At 39.0% G+C, this 16,107-nt stretch overlaps 1 protein-coding gene across 4 annotated transcripts in view; it reads left to right on the forward strand.

Annotated features, from left to right (window-relative positions):
* Window positions 1–16,107, forward strand: part of GRAMD4 (GRAM domain containing 4) — a 75,872-nt gene that overhangs the window by 48,765 nt on the left and 11,000 nt on the right. For all 4 annotated transcript variants that reach the window (XM_042815905.1, XM_042815903.1, XM_042815904.1 and 1 more), the window contains 9 exons: window positions 6,403–6,464; window positions 7,522–7,654; window positions 8,118–8,143; window positions 10,117–10,208; window positions 11,647–11,738; window positions 12,787–12,835; window positions 13,704–13,775; window positions 15,344–15,387; window positions 15,488–15,597. In XM_042815905.1, coding sequence (XP_042671839.1) covers window positions 6,403–6,464; window positions 7,522–7,654; window positions 8,118–8,143; window positions 10,117–10,208; window positions 11,647–11,738; window positions 12,787–12,835; window positions 13,704–13,775; window positions 15,344–15,387; window positions 15,488–15,597 — 680 coding nt within the window. The remainder of the gene's footprint in view (window positions 1–6,402; window positions 6,465–7,521; window positions 7,655–8,117; window positions 8,144–10,116; window positions 10,209–11,646; window positions 11,739–12,786; window positions 12,836–13,703; window positions 13,776–15,343; window positions 15,388–15,487; window positions 15,598–16,107) is intronic.

Genomic DNA, 16,107 nt, shown 5'->3' on the forward strand with positions numbered 1-16,107 from the left:
TTAATTCTTCTGTCTTAAGATGAAAAGTCTGTGTTCACACTGTAGGTTCACTGAGGCTTTTATATGGCAGATTAAATACTCTTACTCTCTTACTCTCAAAACCTAGTACAGCATTAGATTTTTTTATTTTGGCTGATGCTTTGTCAAAATCTCTGGTTCCATGCAGGATTGGTCCATGTGCAGTCCTGACCCACGCTGCTTAGAAGAGGCTCTGTGAGGTCCTTGCAAGCCAGTCCTGTGGTCATGCACTGGAAATGTGACCTGCATGGTTCTGTTTTGGGAATTTTTTCTGTGGTTTTATGGTTGCTCTCAGAGCTGCGAAGTAGGAGACCGTTTTTCACCTCCTGTGCTGGTTGGCTTTGCTGCATGCACATGTAACTTCCGTTTAGTGTCTAGACTGAAGATTCATTGTTCGAGTGAACTGCTGGGAACAGTGGAAGAGGGACAAAGTTGGACCTGTTCCCATGCTGAGAATATCTGTTTGCCCCATAACAGCATTATAAAGTGTGAATGTTAGTAGGTGAAACTGATGCTTCAGGGCACCTTTTTGTCTAATATGCTACCTGCTATGGTTCAACCAGGCAGCACCACACAGTCATTTGCTCACTCCCCTGCTTCCTAGTGGGACAGGGGAGAGAAATAAAGAAAAAAAAAAACAACACAAACTAGAACTGGTGGGTTGAGATAAAACTATTTACTGAGAGAAATGTAAACTAGTTATCACTATGTATATAAAAATGTGTATAGCAAGTGATGCACAAGCAATTGCCTGTCATCCCCCAACTAGACCCCCAAGCAACAGAACAGAGAGAGATGAACTCCGACCACCTCCAGAACTCCTTCCACTTGATGTCATATGGCATGGAATATCCTTTTGGCCAGTTTAAGTCAGCTATCCTAATTCTGTTCCCTTCCAGCTCTTGGGCCCTTTTGGCCCTGTACAGCACTGCTTAGTGGGCAACTGTAAGCAATGGTGTGTTATCAATATTGTTTTTCTTCTAGAACTAAACATAGCATTATACCAGACACTTTGAAGAAAACAATTCCATCCCAGCTGAAACTAAGCAAATCCCGTACAGCTGAGTACAGTACTGGTTGTACCATCAACTCTGGCCCTTAGGCTTTCTTCTGAGAGGGGAACACCTGGGTTCATGCCCGTCTCGGAAGGGGGAGAATTATTCCATTCTAACTGAGAGTTCTGAAGAAGGACAAGGGCTTCCTCTGTAGGAAGTGCCCACCGTCCTGTGTGTGGACTTGCTCTTTACAGGAAGCAATGGGGGTGTCCCAGGATCTGATATTGGCCAAATAAGGGTCTGGCTGTGACTTGCAAGTATGAGCATTTTACAGAGAAAAGAGTTTGATCTTTGTTTATCAAATGTTTGGGCTTTTTTTCAGCTCTCAGTGTTTTCTCTCGAACTGTCAACATCTGTTGTGTTGGGTTGTGGATAACCATAATCAGAGAAAATCTCTAACAAGTGTGCCACTATTAAACTAATGTGTCATGACCTCTCCCCCTCAATGCTGTATTCCCATTTAGATATCTTAAGGATTACACTAGCCCTTTGAACTTGGCTTGCACTTGAGGTTTACATTCAGCCAATTACCCATTTTATCCAAGTCTTTTTCTGATTCATGTTGCTAACATTTCAATCTTCTTGGGCAGACATTTATACAACAGCAAAAAAAATATATTGAAGCTGCATTCCAGTTTACACTCAGAAGAAAAATTAGTTTACCTAGGCTTTTTGTTACACCGTGCTCATTGTGTGAAATTCTTTTCCACTGCTTTTTATCTGTTTGCACTTTACTGTAGGCATTTTAAAATACCTCTGTTATTACTACAGACACAGTGTTGACACAATCAAGCATGTAGTAGGCTAAATATATATCTGCTAGCAACTTAATTTTATTAAGTGAATTTGCCTTGGAAAGTCACTATTTGTACTTACATCAACAGAAACATTTGCCCAAGTCTCAGTTAAGTTTCCATGTCATCTTCAAGTAGTATGTTTATAAAAATGTTTGCATGTATGCTCTTTGCTTACAGAAGTGAACTACTAATGAAAAACAAATCAAGCTGTATTGTAAGGAGAAAGAAATTATTTTAGCTATTCCAGTATTCAGAACTATATGTGAAGCAGATCAGTACACGCAGCTGTATAAATACATGCAAAGTGTGCAACAAGGAGAGAACAATGGGTTAATGACATTTTTTGTGTGTAGAGCATGGGCTTATTTCATCAAATTGTTTGTAGGGAGGAGTGGAAGAAGGGGATATTTAGTTGGATTTGGACTTGTTTGTTGCAGTGTTCACTGTATGTCTGAGCATTCAGAAAGAGGCCCTCGGCTCAAGTTTTCCATAGACACTTTGAGACAGCCCAGCATTTGGTGCAACAGCTGAAGCCAGTAACATTTTACTGGTGGAACAATGCATAAATAATCTGGAATAGTCTTGTGTGAGTAATGCTTGTTTAGTGTAAATTGTGGGCTGTTGCTGCCTTGTTTTACAATTTGTTTCCAGCTCTGTCACACAATAAAAAATACGAAGTACTGTAACAACACTTACCAGCAAGCTGTGTCTCATATGAATCTCTTGAGCTATTTTTAAGAATAGACAGTGGTTTGACATAAGCCACCGTTTCTTCTGTATTGTGCATTTTTATTGACTAACTGGCCCCTTGCTGAATGGCATCCCTTGAGAAGATGCTCTGCATGACAGTGAAAATAGCTGTTCTCTGAAGACTTTCTCCACTGGAAAGGTACCTGTTAGGCTGGGACTGCATACAGGTAGCAAGAAGCTGACACCCAGGTCAGGTTTTTGGCAGTGGTACTGCGCTGGGATTGCTAACAAATCCAGCTTGCTGAACTGTCCTTCTCATTATTTTTAACTTATCAGCCTGTCACCAAATCTACCTCCTGTAAAGAGTAGTTTGGGGTGTTGTGTTTTTTTTTTTGTTGGTTTTTTTTTTGTTGTTTTTCTCTGGCCACAGATATTTAGATGAGATCTTGCACAACTTTGAGTTGATAACAGTTCTTCTGAGAGCTTTTATTTTGTTTCTGAAAGTACAAACTAAATTAGCCGTGTAAAATGTGGGAATATCTGTGTGGGAAAGACAAAGCGTCCTAAAGTATTTGGTGTATTTTAATGGGAGGGAAATGGAAAACGTGAAAGTATTTTAACTCAAGTATGTAACAGCCCCTCTGGTTGAGATGCCATGTATATCTGGCTGATTTGTCTTTAAACTGAGCCATGAAAATACCTCATTTCTGCATAATATTTTTGTTTCTGTTATTGGAAGGTGCTTTCCGTGGAAGAGTGCATGTGTTTCTTTGAGATCCAACAGAGACATAACTGGCTTCAGAAAAGCTGTCAAAGGAATGATGATGGGTTTGAGAGCTCAGTATTAGAGCTAGTCTGTAGGAAGAGTGCACATGGCTGAGAGCAGCCCTGTGGCTGTTGTAAGGCTGTGTGCAATAGGTCAGGTCTTCGTGTAGTTTTTTGGAAAGATTCTTTTGATTCACATTCCGTTCAACTCACAGCTGTAGTCAAGGCTAAAGACACACAAAGCAAAAATATTTAGATATGATAAACGAGCAGCAGTTCAGCATCAAAGTTCCCTAAACATTTGGGTCATATGGCTATGAAAATAACAGTTTGGCACCATTTTGTGTGTTTCTGTGGGGCAGAATTGAGTGGAAGCCTCACTGATGTGTGCTTGTCATTTTTAAACATTGCACATGTACTCATCATGAGCAGCTCTAACATCCATGCTTCCCTGCCAAGTGTGTATAAAAGAATTCCCACACTTGTGCTCATCTTTTCTTAGCTGTAGCTTGCTATTTCCTGTTTTAATCAGCCTTTGCTTCTAAGTGGGTTCAATCTGTAGTTGTATAAACATGCCCTTCCATCAGGAGGATGGCCCGTTAGCCTTACTGACCACAGCTTTTTTTCTGGGTGGAAAGCATGCTCACAGAGGCATTAATGCAGCTTGTTTTCTTCAATACAGGCTGCAGTTAGGAAGTCTGCAGCAAAACACAACCTTCTGTGTTGTTTCAAAGACAGTTCATATTTTCCTGCCTTCTAATTGGTCTCTGGCATGATAAGAGGTTCAGAAACTGTAGGAAGGATGATTCCTGCCCATCAGGGGTCTTGCTGTAGTGATTTGGGCTTCCCAATGGGTTTTCAAGCCTAAAGAATGAATTTTGAGCTTCCTGAACCAAATTTGTCTGAGGTGGCTAATTATAACCTGATTCACAGGTGCAGTAATGAGTTGTCATTAACCTGGTGATTCATAAAGGTCGTGTTCTTCATGGGGAAAGAGTGAGAGGCAGATGGCAAGTAAAACAGTGCCAAAAAATGAACAAATGGAAAAACCACCGGGAATGGCCAGAGCCAGACTCTGGTGTGCTACTGAGGAAGGCAGTAAGCCTGGTATTCCAGACTGTTGCTGGATGAGATCTTTCTTGATTTTTTTCCAAGTAACATAGAGAGTAATGACGCTGAGCTGCTTCTGAAAATAGATCCCAGCATGTCAAAGGAAGACCCAGCCTGAAGGCTCTGATGGTTGTTGATGGTGGGATCCCATCTCCATTCTGTCACTGGAGCTGTTCAGGTGTGACATCCCCCCAGGATGCTGCTCAAGCAACGGGAACCTGCCTGTGAATGACTGTGGCCTTCCTACCAAAATGAGTTTTCAGCGATACGTGGTGGCAGTGACAGACAGTGACTAAAAATGTCCCACCTGTATGGAGTCACTGTAGAACTGTGTTGGGAGAAAGACACTGCTATGCAATAATCTGTGCAAATTTGATCACATTCATTGCTTGTTGTCTTTAGAGGGATGGAGTTGGATGCATGTGTGAGAAGGAGCAAGAAGAAGGAATGTCTGGGTGCAGAACCTCAGGGTTGTACAGAACTGGGGAAAAATTACGGAGAAACACAAGTGAAAGTTTAGTTAGGGGAAAAAAAAACCTGCTGGTATTTAGATTACTGCTGAGAAAATTTGAAGAGTTGCTGCAAATATAGAAACAGCGTGGAAAAGATCTGCAGAGGGGTGAAAACAAGTGGTTTTCAAAGATGAAACCATTGAGTTCACCTTGACTGACATCCAGTTACTTTACAAATCAATAAACTATTTCTAAATGTTCTTTTTAGAAATAAACAGGAACGTAGAAAATCCATTATGTATAGGGAGTGCTTGTAATTAGCCCTGTCATTTTTCCATCTTAATGAGTCAGAATGCACAAATTCACAGCAGCCTTTGCCATGTGCAGACAATACAGTGAGATTTTAGCTAATGTACTTCTTGGAAGAAAGGCAAGATGCCTATAAACCCATCTGTATTCTGTTACCTGCCTAGTGCACAGTGATCTCCTCTTGCTGACCTGCATCCGTCCCACTTGATTCCTTTCCTGAGGAGTGAGAAATGGAACGAACATTTGAAAGCACCTACCTTGTCTCCTTAAATAAGTGTCAGTGAAAGTACACAGCTAACATGTTATTGTTTTGAATAATAACCTTTTTGATTATACAGTTCTGTGTCACAAAAAGCTTGCTGCAGCTGTTCTGTTGCAAAGCTGCTTCTTCATTAGAGAAATCTTTCTGTAGCATGTCTGCATGGATGGCTAAAGACTGATGAACTGATGCTGGAAGTGTTCTCAAGACACTTTAGCAGTTGGAGGCTATGGATCCTGCAGATGTAATGTGGAGCCTTATACGTGTGCAGAATGGCCAGATGGTTCTTGTTTTCCAAAACATGTGATTTTAAGAATGAGAGCATTATTCTTGATCTGTCTTGAAAGATGAGACCAGTGATGCCTGATTCTTGTTGTGTGGCTTTGGAACATTATCATCTCTGTTTTTCACACTGATACATGAATTTTGCATTTATTTATTTTTTAATACAGTTTCATCTTGGCTTGGCATCTCTGCACCGAGAGCTAGCAATGTATCATTTGAAATAATTCTTGGTATCTGCTCTTCTCACTGTGAAGATGAGTGGTATTGACTGTACTAACAGCAGCAGAATTCAAGGGTCATATAATAAACTGTGGTATTGTTTGAGTACTGTGGTTATCAGCTTGCAGTATGGAATCCCTTTTCATTTATTGCTGTGGGAAGAGTCACGGCTCTGAAGAGTTTTCTGGCAGCGTTGCAATAAACATAAAATGCAAAGACATAAGTAATACAACCAAATGATACTAAAATATTTTGTTAAAAGATCAGGCTGAGTGGTTGCTGACAGAAAATGGCTAAACTACACTTATCCGTTACATGGTGATATTTCCCTGGATCCTGAATGCAGCGTACTGTGATAATTTTAATCCTGCAAGAGGACGCATGTTTGGTTTTCTCTTTAATTAACTTGCAGGATTTTGCATTGTTTCTGTTCTTCTTTGCAGAGCTGAAGAGGTATCTGCAGCTCAACAGCCTGCAAAGCCACAGACACAGGCCAATGGAGCAGGTAATCTTGGTCAGATCTGTACTAGCAGTTTGATGCAGTTCGTTTTCTTTCCACTCGTTTCTTTTGAAGCTCTTCCAGAAAATAAGATGTTATGGGAGAACTTGCTTGGTCATGAATCAGACTTTTGAAGAAGCCAAGTAGTAAGAACATCTGAGCAGATTCTTACATCTGCGTATGATTCTGCTTTTAGTTTTTGTAGATGATTTTATATGCTTGAATAAGGATATATATATATATATTTAATTAGACGACCTTCAGGAATGTAATGAAATCTGTTCTCTGACTTTTTGCATGTCGAGCTGTTCAACCTGGAGAAGAGAAGGCTCCAGGGAGACCCGATAGCAGCCTTTCAATATCTAAAGGGGAGCTGTGACCCATCTCCTCTTTCTTACCCTGTTTTATTGACCTTTCTTTCCAAAGAATGCTGCTAGAAAGTGATTTTCTGAGGTAGAGACAACACAAAAGATGAGTGTTCTGCTCTCATCTGCACTGCCTAATCCTGCTATGTACTTCCACCGAAACCAGCATAAAGAAAGCATACAGTGCTTCGTTGCTTTCCATCTCCTTTTCCTGTCAAATTAGCATAGCTGTAAGGTGATCATCCTATTCTCTGCTCAGGAGTGTTTTGCTTTACACTTCCTTTTCTCTGGATGACCCATCAGCACAACAGGAGCGCTGAGATTTGGGTCAGACCTTTGTTAACAGAACACAGCAAAAAGTTTGTTAGTGTTTGCTAAAAATTCTCATCTGTTAAGAGTGTTTCAGTAATTTCTGTAGTTGTATAGTGAGGTGTTCCCATGTGCTGTACTTACAGCAAAACTTGTGCTGGATGCAGGAATCTTCTTCAGTCATCTTTACAAGCATGGCATAGTCTCTGTTTCTGTGAAATGGCAGAGCTAAATCACATAGTGAACTTCCAGGAGAAATGTTACTGAAAGACAGAAATGCTGTTACAAAGAATACTATCTTACCAAAAACAGCATACGGAACACATGAGGTTTTATACAAAGATGTTTTCTAGTAATATCCTGATACAGAGTGCTTCTTTTTTTTGTAGATAAACGTAGTCACACTGTATGTTCAAGACTCCAGAAGTGGTTTTGTGACAAATTTGGGGAGTATGTTGAGGACTTCAGATTTCAACCAGAGGAGAACACAGTGGAAACAGAGGAGCCACTTAGTGCTAGAAGGTAAATCTCCAACGTGATTGAAAGGAATTGTTGGTTTTTCACAAGTTGCTTCTCTTCAAAGACCAAAAATCAGCACCTTTTAGATGATATGAGCAAGTGTTTGTATCAGGAGTAATTAAACTAAGGCTATCTCAAATGGTTTGTGAGTACCTTGGATGAAACACAAAACTCTATCTGCAACCTGAGGTAGAAGAATTGTTTAGCAGGCTCTGCCATGCACTTCTCAAAATGTGGGCTAAGGCTTAGTTAGGCTGCAGAGCTTCTACATTTCAATTTTTGATTTGATGCAAGATAGCCTATATTACTAGAAGCACATTTCATAAGAGGCAAGAATGAAGCTAGATGTACAAACGTTTGATTTATAACTGTGAGCAGTTTTCCAGAGACCAGGGGAGCATGACTGTATTTCAATATAATTCACTTGTTGTCTTTTTAACAAGTTTCTGTTATTGATTTTTTTCAGGTTGACTGAAAATATGAGAAGATTAAGTAAGTATTAAAAGTACTTCAATTTCTGCATGTAGTTCTTACTGATTTTATTGCGAGGACTGCTGCATACAACGTATGAAGTTCAGAAATACTTCTGCCTGTTCAAAAGCAGGAATGGTTCTGAAATCCTACATTAGTGCTTGGAGTGCAAAGTAACTTAAATGAACAGTGGTAGGAGCTTGCCTTAAATCTAGCATTGCACAGAGTATCTCAGTGGTAAAAATGTAGTGCTAATTAAAATGTGAAAGCACATAACAAGTGAGAACAGGTTATTTCTACAGTGGCAAGATGCTTATTCCTGAGCTGCCCACATACTTTTTCCCAAACTCCTTGCAGTTTGCTTGCTGGGCTTTTAGCTTATGCTTTCAAAAGAGGATAGGTTAGTCTGTGAGTGGGTCTTGAATTTTTTTCTCTTAGTGAGGTATTTTGGAAGGTGAAGAATGGGTGGTGGCAGGTTAAACTAAGTAGTTAAACCCTCTAGAAGTTCTGTACAACCAAGAATCGCTACAGCTTGAAAAAAAAAGGCTGTTTTGTGCCTCAAATCTTTATAGTATTGTCGATGGGAGGCGCATAAGGGTCTTTAATCTCAGTATAATTGTGATGTTATTATCCTTAGAATCAATACCAGTACTTTGGGAGCATACCTGTGATGTTCCCTGTAGTGAATGTGCTTTGCCTTTTGAGTAGTTTAAAAAAGAGTACTGAGCTTATGCTTTGAGTGGTTCTCAGAGGTGCCTGTTGTTCAGGGGTGCCTGATTGCCACCTGCAGCTCTCAAGGGCCTTTCCATCAGCAGTGCTTTCCAAGTGGTGACCTTCCCTGCAGATTTGGTATGGGATGGTGAAACAGAGCAGATGGGAGGAACTGCTGGAAGCATTGCTCAAGTCAGTGCCTTGTCTGAAGCCTCGAGTCTGCCCATCCACTTGTTTCATCCACGGCTTTGTTTACGTCACTGACGCTCAAGGAAATCTGGCTGTTTAATCACTTCCCATAGGGAATGCACCAAGGCTAGCTGAATTTCAAGCCGAACAAACTAGGACAGCAAGTTGCAGGCTCTCTTGAGGACAGCCTTTCAAAGCTGTGAGCTGTGCTGCAAACAAGGGTGGGTACCTCTGGGCTCCCCTTTCCAAGAATATTTACTCTTATCAGTAGGAGAGGCAAAAGCAGTGTTTTTCAATAGAAAAAGCAAAGATCTTCTTGCAACAGCCCCTTCCTGTTTTGCTGTGTTGCTTAGCTAAGTGGTAAAAAAGCATATAGGAATAGGAAGAGTGAAGGACAAGTGTATTTTAGGGAGTTGAAAAAGAGCTGCTTTTGCTGCTGCTGCCTGGCTGAGTGTGTCTGCAGATGGGAGCAGTGCCCTTCCCTGTACAGATTTGTCACTCAGCAAGAGCAAAGGTCTGCAGAGCTGAGAGACAGGCAGCGAAGTCTTGTGCTGTGCCTTAGAAAGAGTAAGCAGCCAAGTCCTGCTAACAGTTTGACTGCAGCAGAAGTGCAGCCAAGAGATATGTAGCTTGGTTTGAGGTCAGCTTTTTTGAAGTAACAGTGAATTGCTCCTTGGTGGCTTGGAGTCCAGTCAGGCTAGTTTAGCTTGTTTTACAGTACAGTGGGCTGACCTATGCTGAGTTCTTTGGAGCAGTGTGAACAGAGCTCGGGACAGACTGCTGTAGGCATCCGAGTTACCCTTCTAAAAATAATGCAAATCTTGATTTATTTATTTGATGTGCACTTAAGAGTTTAGATATAACTTTTATCTTGAATAACAATTCAGTTTTCGAAAATGCATTACTGAACTGGTTGTTGTTACGTTGATGGGTCTCTACATTTTAATTTTCCTTAATTTTGATATGGCTTTTTTATATTTACATGCCTTGAGTGTTCTTACTAACTTTGTGATTTTGTTGTTTGATGTTTACAAGTGACTTAACCCCACTGTCTGCTAATTCTAATAATTGTGTTCTTTCTCTGCTCTGTTTAGAGAGAGGTGCCAAACCTGTTACTAATTTTGTGAAGAACCTTTCTGCCTTATCAGACTGGTATTCTATCTACACTTCTGCTATTGCCTTTATTGTAAGTTATGCTATTCCTCCAGAAGTTGTAAGAACTTCTTTTAAAATATATTATTTATGGAAATTCATTGAAACTGCCATATATTCAGAGGGATTACGTTGAAGTCAAGTCGAATAGTAGGATTGCAGTTAACAAAAGATACGGTGTAGTTGCCATTTAAGTTAAATTTCAGAGCCATTTCAGTTGTACATTCCAAATTTGTTTTGTAATTGTTAAAATAATTTGGAACAATATGGACATTGTTCTCATGTTCTTTGCTTCCTGTCTCCCTGGTCAGTGAATTGATGATGGTTACTGCAGCCTCTGCAAAATCTCTCTTTTTCTGGAGCTGAAAGGCTGAGAGAGGCTATACTTGATAGGAAGATATCTTTCACCATCAGTGTTCTTTTCTATTGATTAGAGTCACACTTAGTGATGAGAGACAAAGTGCCCTGATTTTAGTTTCATTTAATGTGCCAACATGAGATCTGTGAACTAAATTTGAGTGTTCCCATGAGCTAAATTTAAGTGTTCCCATAGAGCAGTGTAAGAAAGTTTGCATGCTGCTGTGACATAACTATTTAGTGGAGTTTTGATTTGTTCTTTTTTATTCTACGTGTTAATGAAATGATCTAAATTCCTTTGGTTGTGCTGTAGGCACAATATTTAGAATGTCAGAGGAAATTATGAACAGTAATTCTAACTGACTTCATCAGAATTAATCTTTTTGGTGAAAATGCTACACACTTTTCCATTAAATGATCCACCTCTGTAAGTTATAGAGCCTTGTTGAATGATACTTTGCACTGCACAGCTGAAAGAATACTGAGGAGGAGACTTCCTCACCACTGAAGTTTGACATTTGATTGATCTGAAATAAAACAGTGAGTTGTCCTGATGCCCTGTGAGGGTATAACTGTCCAAGCTCTTCCTCTTCTACAGTGTTTCTTTCACTGACCTAGCCTGGTCCAGCTCATCCCTGGCCTTGAAGACATTCAAGGCCATGCTGAACAAGGTTCTAGGCAACCTGATCTAGCTGTGGTGTCCCTGTTCAGTGAGGGGAGTTGAACTAAATGACTTCTAAAGGTCCCTTCCAACTCTACAGATTTTATAAGATATTAGACCATATCATGTTTATGTAGTAGATTCAGACTTGAAGATTTATGATTATTTTTTTTCCCCCACATCTTCACATAATTGCAACCTTGGAAATAGTCGATCTTGTGCAGCTGAGAGCTATTTAAATGTTATCTCTGGAGATTTGGTTCAGTCTTATAGTTTCAGCTTTACATTCATCAATGCATTGCTGTTGTCAATCCTGGAGTGGCTAAAATTCATTAATATTCATGATCTGAGTTGTATTCTCCTGAACCCGGCAGTACCGTGGGAAAATGTGAGTGACTCACTGTACCTAAGTTTGTAATCTGTGTCTTTTTTTCTTTTCCTTCACAATCTGCAGATTTACATGAATGCTGTATGGCATGGCTGGGCCATTCCTATGTTCCTATTTTTAGCAATTTTGAGGTTGTCCCTAAATTACCTCATAGCCAGGTATGTATGTACTTAAATACTAGATTATTTTCTTGTAACACTTCGCTTGAATGGGGGTTTTTTGTTCTTGTATTGATTTGTAAACTGTTACTTTTTCTAACATTGTGAATTAAGTTTACAAGCTAGAATTCAAACTCCAGTATCTATGATTTCATTGCTTAATTCTATAATCTTTGAATGCACTTAGGAATTATCTTTATTTGCCACGGCTTGGGTCATCATAAATGAGACTGCGTGTTCTCAGACAAACCTCTTAATACTTAAAGAATCAAAAATAAAAATACCCTGCAGTATTCAGAGTATCACCTTACATATTGAAGAATATCTCAAATATCACCTTACATATTGAAGAATATCTCGAATATCACCTTACATATTGAAGCCTGCAGCTTCCTAGAGAGAATTTTCACCTACATCTAAATTGCAATCTATTCTTTTTCTTTGGCTCTTATATCCAGAGTCTTCCATTTGTATACTTGGTCTCTATTAAAAATTAGGGCTTCTTAAAAAATCCTTTTTTCTTCTTTCTGTGCTGAGAATATCTTTTAAAATGCTATTACAAGCTTATGATTTTTTTCCCCTTAAAATTGAGATGGGGACCTTTCAGTGTGTGTCTTACAAAATCATTTTCTAATTTCTTGCTTAATACTTGCAGTCTGATGCTCCATTCTTTGAAAATTAACGAGACCAAATAGGCTCCTGAATATGTTTATGCAATTCGTTCACTCACAAAAAAATCCTCATTATCTGTTCTGTGCACCCAGTCCACTTTTATCATAAAATCCACAAGCAGTGTACCTGATTCCATGCAGTATCTACTTAGCTAATATTGTTAAATATATATATATATATATGCATTTAAAGCCACTTGTGGTTGGCTACTTCTACTTTTGTCATGTTGTAGGCTCCTTGTTGGTTTTTGAGTGTTTTTTTTTTAAAAGCCATTTTACTTACTGCAGAAAACTGCTTTTCAGCCTCTTAGAGCCAATCCATGTTGGCAGATGGAAAAGAAATACTTGCTCTCTTTAACTATTTCCGTAACTTCTAGGGGTTGGAGAATACAGTGGAGTATTGTGCCTGAAGTTTCTGAACCTGTGGTAAGTCTTTGATCAGTTTGGTCTGTGCGACTATGTTAAAAGCTGCACTTTCACAATCTTTCTACGTGTGTGAGTAGTTGAGACAGGAAAGAAGAATAAGGTGTAGATAAAGATGTAACAACTTCTTTCTCTTGCCACTTAGAAACTAATAGTGCTCTTAGATTTGGGTGCTTCATAAAATGTTCTGAATTTGATTGAAATTTCTGGAATAAACTTTTATGTAATAACTGGGGCCAAGGTAGACCCTCTGGGAACTTAAAAAGAAGCCTTATGTTGTGTTTTGTTTGTAATGAATTATAATTATTTCTTGTGAACCTACTTTAAGCAGTAAGTTGGACTAGGTGACCTCTTAAGGTCCCTTCTAACCTGAATTGCCATCTAACTTTACATGTTTTTTTTTGTTTGAAGTACTAATATAAGATGGAGTTCTTTGAATTTCAAATTGTGCTCTGAGACTTACCAATACTGTTAAAAGATCAGTAATCTAGTGAAAAAAAAAGTTGCAAAATTTCTAAAAATGACATTTCCTTGCTAGACCAGAAATAGGTCACTCTAGGTCTGTGGCATAGACTGCAAGCCATTGTAACTGCATTTCTTCAAAGACATATTGTCTTTTGTCTACAGTCTCGTATGACTCATATTTGTATATGCCATGGAGGAAAAGCATTCATAGCTGAAGATAACCATCAGTGAAAAATATATTCTGTAGATCTAAAACAAGGGAGGAACTTGCTACATTGAGAGATTGTTTAAAGTGAAACTATTGTTTTCAAGAATGTGGAGGAGTCGCATTGTTGTGAGGAGTTTTGTAAAATGTCACTTCCATCTGAGACAAAAATTAATCAGTTATCTCTCTTTCTTGCTCAAGGAACCTCCAAAAGAGGATCTGACGGTGTCTGAAAAGTTTCAGCTTGTTCTAGATGTGGCTCAGAAGGCGCAGGTACTGTGCTACTCTCATCTCTTTGGCTTCTTCCCTAAAACAAAAAGGTTCGTTCTGAAGTGGTCAGAGCACCTACACAGCTTGTTACAGATGGTGTGAAAACAAGTGCTTAAACAATACTTTTCTCACATTCTTTACTTACAAGCAATAGAACTACCAATAAGATGCCTGGAGCTTCTGAAATGGCCAAATGCTTTGGAGAACTGGTTGGCGTTCTCCAAGTCATGATTCAGAACAAAGTCCAAAGGGGAAAAGAAATCATTTCTGACTCTTTTTTTCCCTACAGTATGCAGTCAAGTTTCTGAAAATGTAGACCAGGCAGTGAATCTTAGAAAAGTACTGGAACATAGGTCCATACCACAAATGTGCTAGTCACAAAATTAGTTTGAGACTTTATCCCTTCAAGTTTTAAGGTGAAGGTTGCTGCATGTTTAGATGTGTTAGTTAACAGCTGTCACCAGAACAGTCTGGTTTTTAAACACCACCACCTTAGCCTGAAATCTGTTTGTGTGGCAAAAGATGAGGGAAGACTTTCTCTCAGCTATGTCATTTTGGTTAGCTACACTGGTAGTTCATTGAGTCAACCATAGAGTTGAACTGCAGCTTTGTGCCCTGTCTAATGATGTGCAGCCACTCAAAGTAGCTTACCTTTCTGTTGCCAGCTGTGTAGTCCTATACTCTTCCTTCTGCTGGCTGTGGTTCATACCTGACCCCTTGTTCATGGTGTCCGTGTAAATGAATCTGATAAAAAGTGAAACTCCATTCTTCTTCAAGTGGAGGCACATGGCTGAGAGCAGGGAGGGAGCTGACTGTGGCAGTGAGCCATTGTTAGCCTTGGGTAGGAGCGTGCCAAGTCATCAGTGTAGTCTTCACTGATTGTCCCATTGGTAGCAGTAGTATGAGTTTGTTGGTTCTTTCTTTTTCATGGCAGTAAATAACCATGTTTCTCTTATGTTTATATGAATGCATCTCAAAGTTTGTTTGGAAGATGAAATTTACAGGTATTGTGACAGCAAGGATCAGTTAGAGAAGGTTGCTGAATAACACTGTTAATCCAGAGAAGTGGTCTATTTGTATCTGTAAGAATTATATGGAATCTTCTAGGGTATATCATACAAATCCCATTAAAACAAGCGAGTAGCCCAACATTTGACAATCTCAGTAAGCACTGCCTAAAATTTCGGTGCTCTAATGATTCAACCAAGTTTCCATTTTGTTACCAACTGACAGAAGCTCCTAGCTTCCAAATTCTGGCAATTTAAATTTTTTGCAGTGATACAAACACTTTCCAGTCATAACAGTGAGTTTGAAAAACTTCTTTCCTTCACTTCTAATAACCAAATTTGAATTGAAGAACAAGGTGTTAAATTAGAAGTCGTTGAATGTTGCTGTTCAGTGCTGTATTTATTCAATTGTGAAGTCTGTAAATGGCTAAAAAATGATTTTTTAAAAAATCACTTTCAGGGATTGCTTATTCTGTAAGATAACTTTGTTGGTTTCTAATACGTGGACAAAAACCCTCCAAAGTAACACAAGAATTGGATTTAATTCTCTTGCTTCTTATGCAGAATCTTTTTGGGAAGATGGCAGACATACTGGAAAAAATTAAAAAGTAAGTTATATAAGTTAATTTTTTTTTTTTTTTGTCCTTTTTAAATAAAGACAACATCTGGAAAGCGTGGTAATACAGTTTTGGTTTTATTTGTTTTCAGCTTGTTCATGTGGGTCCAACCAGAAATAACACAGAAGCTCTACATCGTTCTATGGGCAGCTTTTATTGCATCCTGCTTTTTGCCCTACAGGATTATTGGACTTGCAATGGGTAAACACATTAAATAATTGACCTATTAAAGTCTAGACTTAATGCTTTAAAATTTAGCATGATCTTCAGAGAGGGAATTTTGGAGTGTAAGAAAGAATACCCTACATTAATAAATAATGCAGTGTTTTAAAGTGTCTTCACTGAGCTTGGCATTGTTTGTTGCATGCATTTCTGAAAACCACATCTGAATACATAATCTAATAGACAAAGACTGGAGAATACATTTAGTCCTTAAAGTGGGGAAGTCTGTGATGAGCTTTTAGGAGAGATTTTCAGACTGTCAGCTCCAAGACTTACAAGAAATCTTGTATTTTGGTTTTTTTTGCTCATACTTCCTTGTACGTGAAACACACACAGAAGGCTTGAGGATGGTAGGGTTGGGAAAACTGGTATGAATAGAAAATGACAAGATATGAGTGTGAACCAAGATCTTTGATTTTATGGTCTTTTTCTTGAGGTAATGAGATGATCGGAAGAGTATTAGCTTCAGTGGAGCTGAACTTCAAACCT

This window comes from Centrocercus urophasianus, unplaced genomic scaffold, assembly GCF_019232065.1.
Source record: "Centrocercus urophasianus isolate 14NV4802_14NV808 unplaced genomic scaffold, USGS_Curo_1.0 seq_15, whole genome shotgun sequence".
NCBI lineage: Eukaryota > Metazoa > Chordata > Aves > Galliformes > Phasianidae > Centrocercus > Centrocercus urophasianus.